Source organism: Taurulus bubalis (genome assembly GCF_910589615.1).
Source record: "Taurulus bubalis genome assembly, chromosome: 6".
Classification (NCBI taxonomy): Eukaryota; Metazoa; Chordata; class Actinopteri; order Perciformes; family Cottidae; genus Taurulus; species Taurulus bubalis.
Window position 1 is genome coordinate 11776120 of NC_136594.1, and position 8039 is coordinate 11784158.

Genomic DNA, 8039 nt, shown 5'->3' on the forward strand with positions numbered 1-8039 from the left:
AATCCAACTTTGATGCAGATGTTCTCTGTAATAGACTAGCCGGTTTCAAGAATTCAGAAGATATCCAATACAAACCAAATGTACATATATCTAAAAATGTAACGTCTGTTGATGATTAGTGTGACAATCCCATTTAGATTGAGATATGGACAAACAATCTATGGTAAAGGTACTGTTAGTAAAGACACGTTTCACCGTGTAAGACTGGTAGACTGGCGTTACAGATCACTGTATGCCAAAACCACCAGACACAGGAACAGCTTCTTTCCACTGGCAGTCAATCTGATGAACGATTAATCAGACACCTCCATCTGCACTACTGGCACTACTCTGTTGTCTTTAATTGTCTTTTTGTCTCCGTTGTCTTTTCATATTTATCTTGTTTATTGTATATCATATGTACGATGAGAGCTACGTGAAACCGGAGTCAAATTCCATGTATGTGTACATGACCAATAACGCTGATTCTGATTAAGGCTGAGCATGTTTTAAACATTGAACACATACTTTCAACGTGACAACGTTCGGTTTACTAGAGTATGCTAGTGTGTTAGCCTAAGCTAGCCAACTGTACCTGAAAGGCAACGAAATCTTACCTGGCGAAGGGTCGTCCGTCAAAACATGGCCCACGTTACAGTTACATTTACGTCGAGAAGACGCGTAATTGAACCGCAAAGCTGCACTTACCAACAATCCTCCTCAGCGGGAAGCAGGCGAGAGTCCAACGTGGTGACGGTGCCTGGTAACTACGCAACGTCACTTCCTGGCAACGGTTACCCTCGCGCAGAGCTCTCAAGCAGAGCCGTTTAAAGAGAGAGTCGCGTGAACGGAAGTTCTAAAGGGTTGTTCGTCACGTGAGTCAATGAAGGCTTCAGGTAGTTCCAGGAACTACTAAATTAATTCTTCACCTTTAATGTTCATATAGAGCAGTGGTTCTCAAATGTGGGTACTAGTACCCGAGGGGGTACTTGAGATTTTAAAAAAAGCATATATAAAAAAAATTGCTTAAATTCAAAAATCCTTTAAAAATAATTATTTAATAAATATTCAATAATGTAAGTGTACGTTCTTTAAACTGAATTGTATATATGCTATATTAAATCAGACACTGATGGCACAGCGCTGTGTATTACATTGTTTTTTCAACCAGAAATGCTTTGCGCAGGGGGTACATCACTGAAAAAAGGTTGAGAACAACTGATATAGAGCATACAGTATTTAGTTACATAAATTGTGGTGTGGTTTTTCTTTTTAAAGTAAAATTTGCTAATATTTCAGGATTAGTAATTGTGACAGTGACCTGCCTTGTTGACATATTTTAGGCTAAAGTAGCCGTGTTTGAAAGGAACAGTGTGAGATTTAATGGTGAGGTTAAATTCCCTTTCCAAGCATGTACAATTCCTATACTGTAGTAGCAGTAGTCTTGTGGATTAACTGTCTTATATATTGTACGTATTAATATTAGATTTTTTAAATATATATTATAAATGTCTATTTTATAATTATGTTTCTTTACTTTGGCAGCACTTGCCTTTTCTATTTCCATGCTCTTTTTGTTATGCACCAAAAAAAAAGAGACAAAATCCTTGTATGTGAAAAGTCTACTTTGCAATACACCTTATTCTCAATACAATTCAGAAAATGGTTAGTTTTCTGAACTATATAGTAGACTACAACTAAGTGAATTTAGTTAATGTGTTCAATTTTGACACATTTTTGTGTGACATCAGTATATTGACCAAATCTGGTTACTGAGCAGCTTGTCATCAGCGCCAAATACACAGTACATAATCTTACAGATAATTCAAATGAAAAGAAATCACATTGCAGTACTTTGTCTTTTTCAGCTAAAGGTTTAAACAACTTAAACACCTCAATAATTAGAATTGATAGAGGACTAGACAAGAGGCTATTTAGTTTTTCCTTTGGGATCTATTATGCCAAAGTAACTGCTCCCCCTAGTGCATACCCATTAACAAGAAAGGGGATTATCTGAAGGCGCGTCCCCTGACATTATAATTTGTCACGGGTTTTCTCTTAATAACATTGTTAGATCTAGAAGTGACACACACTAATGAAATGCCAACGTCCTAGGACAATAGGTCTTGGGTGAATCTATCGTATAAACCTGTGTCTGGTCACTGTCATAGAATTTACATGCCTATGCAGGATTGGTAGAGATGGGGATTGAGTGGGGGTTATTCTGTGGCAGTCCCATAGCTACACAATCAGCCCATGGAGATGAAATCACAAAGAGTGACAATACATTTCTGGAAAATGAACTTTCCCATCTCATCTCAACAGACTTTAGAAAATTCTACATTTTATTATGCCGAGTGAGAAGAGAAAAGCTTCCATTTGACTCTGACAACTGACTGGTTGTCAAAACTCAATTACAAGTGATCGTTTTCTATTAATCTGCTGTGTCAGACAGGCTGCATTCAGGAACAAACACAAATAGTTCTCAAGGCTCCTGGGGGTCCTTTAAATGTTTCCAGGGCCTACACAGCGAAATGAGGATGGAATTATAATTTATTCACCAGCTAATCTCAATTTATAAAAAATAAATCAAAGAATGTCTGTAAGAAATTACAGACATTTTTCCAATGTATGTTTGATGCTTGTGTTATTTGGTCGTCTGTAATAGGGCTGCAATTAATTATTATGTCATTGCCGGAAATATGTCAAAAAATAGTGAATCAGCCCATGATAATTTCCCAAAGCCAAAGCCAATGTGACCAAATTTGTTTCATTCAACCAACAGTCTAAAACTCAAAGACATTCCATTTACGACACCGTATCCAATCCTTATATTTTGTGAAGATAGAATAAGGAAATAATTGGCATTTTCACTTGAAAAATGACAAAAACCCTTTCTTTTTATTTGATCGGCTGATTTTAGTTCAAGTCTGTAAATACAATTGGTTAAGGAATTAAGCAAAATTGAGGACAAAATATACTGTACAGTATTTAATATAAATTATTTGTAAGATCATCCATTTGTCTCCTGGCAACACAGCAATAATACAACTCTGTTGACCATTATATTACTGAATGAAATGAGCCATTTTAGTATACATATTTCACCAGACTTTGTATTATTAAATAATGGTAATAAACATAATTGCTGACATGATATGATACATTTCTTTTTTCAATACCAAATGACAACCATTTCTTGTTGTGCCTTTGTTGCTAAGACAATGATTTATGTAGCACTTGACCAAAATTGTAAAAGTAAATTACAAGAAATTTGACATCATTACTGAAATTACTCAAATTTGCGAATGCTTTACCAATGTCAGATGATGTCTATCTGAAAGGTTGTAAGAGCTCAGATGACCTTTGGCCTCTGAGGAAGACACAGATTATAATATGCAATTTGATCCCAAAAATCCGGTCCTTTCCAGCCACACCAGCCCTGGGAAAGATAACATTCATATCACATTCAACAAAGCGCAGGACGTGAAAATGTGTACTTTACAAAGAGAAATACAGCCAGTGGGGATGATTGTAACAGTTACCTTGTCTGTAATAACCTGCAGGTCCTCTGCTCCTGTGTAATGTGGATCTAGGATGAGATAGCGGATTTGCCCGCTGGTCTCACTCCATGCCACACCTAGAATAGTGTGAGCTAAAACTCCCCCCCCTGCAACACAGAAAGAAGTAACATGAAAAGATAGCTTGTATTCTTAGGAAAAAAACCTTACCAATGTGTTTGTGCTAAGGAATCAAGATGTGCATCTCTTTGTTTGATTTAGATACAATTACTACTTTTTTTCCGAACCAGATATAAATTACATGTTGCTATAGTTTATGTATTGTTTTTGTTTGTCTGAAGATGATGTACTCTGGGAAAGTATGTTTCCACATTTTTGGTTTTAAAGTTTGGTAAAGCTGTTACAGTTGAATTAAATGCTTGAAGCATAGTTTAGGAACCGTTCCGAAACCCTTCAGACAGGCAGCTTACCAATCATGATGGGAGTCCCTTCAGTAAGGAAGTGGTTGGCCAGTTCTCTGCCTTTGGATGCCAGCTCAGAACCTTGACTAAAGAGAATAAGGATTTAACATCAGATACATCCCACAGATATGTACATACAGTACATCATCACAAGTTGCTATCCATAGGCATCTTACAACACACCTTACAAACATGATCTTGGACGTGACCCCAAGCAGCTGGTTCAGAACCGCCTGAACCTCAATGGATCCGATCCACTGGCGTGATCCAAAAAAGGATGCCTGTTTGTCTCCAACATCCACTAAAGCCTGGAAAGGTGAGAGCCCATTGAAAAGGGGCCATTTGGACATTTCCATGGTATTGTTATAGTCATATATACTGGACCACTACTGTACCTGTTGGATCTCTTTGTGAGTAGGCACGGCCTGCTCTACGTAGCCTTGCTGCTGGAACCAGGAGCAGATGGTCTGGAGGGAGCGATAAGCACAGCCCCAGCCATTGTCATCCATATGATCCTGCATGTAGTGGTGATAGCTGTACATCCCCTGGACCAAGTATACCTTGAGAAAAGACACACAGAAGACAAGATTGAGATTCCATGCAGAGTATACGTCTCAATATCCATCTTCAAAAGAGGAGATTGAGTGTGACAGACTTTAATCTGGTGATAAGACGCACCTTTCCATTGTCCAGCGTGGGATGTGTGAGGACCAGATGAGGGTTTCGAATGTAACCATCTTTGTAGGGCTCATTGGGAAAGTGGTAAGCATTGGCTCTTCTAAAATAGGGCCAATCATCTGGTAGCTCAAACTGTTGATGCAGTTCCTACTTAGACAGCGTTTGTGTCCAATAAATTGAAAAAAAAAGAAATAAAATCAGGAGTTAAGCAAAGACAATTACATGCTTTAATTACGGCAGTGTTTCATGCAAGTACAATGAGTTGGATCCACAGCCTGAACCTGAGGATTCCTCTCTGTGCTCCATGTTGCCTTTTTATTTGGGAATTTAAAGACTCTCAGTTAGTGAGTCTTACCTTACGTTGTGTCTCCAGTTGGCTGTCAGGCACTCCTGCAGGGTAAACCACGGTCACTAGCCCTTTTGGCTCTGGAAGGAGGAAGTGGAGGGGTTCAGGTACTAGCAGTGTGGTCCCATTGATGTGTTCCAAGGTCACTTTTTCCATCTCACACAGCTGATGAGTTAGCGCCTCCAACAGGCGCTCAAAGGCACTGCAAGGCCAGAAGAAAAAACTAAATATTCATGGTAGCAGCTGGTGATGGTGAGTTCAAGTTTACACACACTGATGCAATGAGGTTTCAGAGCTTGGTTAGTAATATAAAACATTTTTAAAAAAGGTAAGCCATACTCTTTGATCGTTTCATTGAAGGTGGTACGGACGACACAGTCCACAGGAAAAGTTGTAGACAGGAAGTGGGATTTCTGGACTGTTCTGCTGAGGATCGGGGCTAAAAGGGGGCCCGTCTTTGTTGCCTCCATCATCAGACGAAGGTTAATGACACTCTGAATGACAAAGGTGAATTTACATTCAAGCTCAGGCACCATAAAGTCAATAAGGCAAAGGTGAAAATGCCTAGGTTTAGAGCTTAAACAATTGACAGATAATTAACCTGCAACTATTTATATAATTAATTAATTGTTTATGCCATTGAATTATCAAAAAAAGCTAAAATAATAACCGGTTCTAGCTTCACACATACGAGTGTTTACAGTTTTTCCTTTGGCTTTTGTGATAGTAATCTGAATATATGGGAGTTTGAGACTGTTGGTCAGACAAAACAAGACATCACCTTTTGCATTTGAGAAACTGCACCCTGATGGAGGCCACAAGTGGGAAAACCGCATAGACTATACAATTCATCTGCAGTGTAGACTAACAATGTCAGGCAGGCGCTGAACATTATTCTTTGATTGTACTTCACACAAAGACTGCTATCCCTGTCCATAGATAGTTGGAGCAAAACCATGCAGGGCTCATAATCCAAAGTGTGATGCACACAAACCATCCTCTGCTATGTTACATTTTCACAAATAAACTGAATATCTTTGCATTTTGAACTATTGGTCAAATAAAAGAAGACATGTGAAGGCCTCAACTTTAGCTCTAGGAAACTGAAAAGGGTGTTTTTCAATTTTTCAGACACTTTACAAAACAAGCTATTAGTCAATTGACCGAGACAATTATCAGAAGAATTAATTATGAAAATAAATGCTCCAGTCATGCTAAGATGTTAAAGCAGATACCCAATGGTTCATATGGGGACTACTATTGATACAAAACACATCTTAACACAAGTTGTACATACTGCTGCTGAACTTTTTTTGCTTTTCTTTTTTGCAGATCTCTTGCCAGCAGCCTCTTGTTCATCTGACCTGAAATAAATAAAAACATTAATTTGAATTCAGACAAAGAAACAAAAAGTTGAGGATTTCAACAAAAAATTATATATTTTAAAAAGTGAACTTACTGAATCCATTGATGTATATCTTCACATGGTGTGTTTGGAGTTATTTCTTCTGGTGTTGCGTAAACACCTCTGTTTGGCCAAATAATAACAGGACTGTCACAGACTGTGAGAACACATGATTCAGATTTCACCTGAGATTTAAGCGTCTCGAATGTTCTTGAGATGACTTTGTGCATGAGCCGTGCTAGAAGAAGACAGACAGACAATACCAATCCATTACTACATTGTATTGTACTATTCTTTCTGCCATATGTATTCTTCATGCATTTGATCTTGTAGTCAATGTTAAAACAACTAGTGCACATATTGTATGCGACACTGTACTTTATGAATGTTTATTAATCTTGATCTAATTAGCATAACTTGAATATTACGCATTTTACTTTGGTTTACTGTTTCATACTTGTTTCTTTAGTGGGGACATATTTTTACATAAAATGACCACTGGTGAACAGTCACCGAGGACACCGAAGCCCTTGATTTTGTTTAAGTTTCCATTCTACAATGCACATAGTAGGGTTTTTTATCTTGACTCAGAAATTGTTCAATTTGGTTAGTTAAAAATATCAAAAAGGTAGCCATTTAAGAAAACTATGAAAATAAAAATAATTAAATTTCCAATTCCAGAATTGTTTTATTCCTAGCATTATCAGAAAGGCTTTGAAACAGCATTAAGACAATTGTGCAGGGAAATCAAATGAGCATTAAACTAGCAGCATTTGTATATTTCACTTCTTTTGGTGTCCAATCAAAATGTATTCAGGGATTGCACTGAAGGATTTATGGCTGTTGGACTCAGTTATAACTAAAATCATGGCTATGGCCCTGCAGGTAGTTTTAGGAAAGTTACATGTTGGGGTTGTAGAGGCTTTCCTTGATGTATACTATAGCGTTAGATGTATCTCATTTAGGTAGAGAAATGATAAGACACAGAAGGAAGGCACTATAGGGACTGAAATCATGCTAGTACGACTTAAACTGCTCCACATTAAGCCGTGTGGTATCCAACTTGAATATACAAATATATCGCAGCAGAAGAAATGTCTCTGAACATACCATCTGTGCTGTCCAAGTGACATTTGAACTCCAGCGGCCCTCTGACACGAAGGATGGTCCCTGTGTCGGAGGTCTGTGAGTCCGCAACAACCTGAGGTGACACAAGTAAATAAGCTGAGAGAGAACCTAGCGTTGTTTATTACGTTAATGGAGACAACAAGGAGGCGAGGAGCCGATGTCATCTGTAAGTAATCTGGTAAAACATAAAGCTGAACAGAACAAATATAATGTATCTGAACTTACCATCGTAAAGTCGATCACTAAGCTAGCTGCTGTTTTCTACGCTGTGGAGGCTGACATGTCTGTTGCAACGTGTCTCAGGCTGCTGCATTCTATTGGACCATACTGGCCCCACCCATTGATGTTGCATTCAGGGTGACTCGTAATTAATACTTTTACTGGAGAACCACTGGGGGGCCATCCTCTTCTTAGTAGAGATGCATTGTTTTTGCTCCCCATTCTGTGCTTTTTTAACTAAATCGGGTGTCATGGTAGTTTAAACTTCAAATTGAACTAAGAAACATTTGCAATGCTTTGTT

General features: G+C 38.2%; 1 protein-coding gene across 1 annotated transcript; it reads right to left on the bottom strand.

The window, feature by feature from the left end:
• Positions 1–2879: 2879 nt before the first annotated feature.
• Positions 2880–7807, bottom strand: ufsp2 (ufm1-specific peptidase 2). The gene is made up of 12 exons (XM_079219323.1): positions 7744–7807; positions 7501–7591; positions 6445–6628; positions 6283–6349; positions 5325–5479; positions 4995–5187; positions 4640–4786; positions 4357–4521; positions 4145–4269; positions 3971–4047; positions 3525–3649; positions 2880–3421 (listed from the first exon to the last, which is right to left on the bottom strand). The coding sequence occupies exons 1-12, from the start codon at positions 7744–7746 to the stop codon at positions 3335–3337; spliced, it is 1419 nt and encodes a 472-aa protein (XP_079075449.1). The 5' UTR covers positions 7747–7807; the 3' UTR covers positions 2880–3334.
• Positions 7808–8039: the final 232 nt, after the last annotated feature.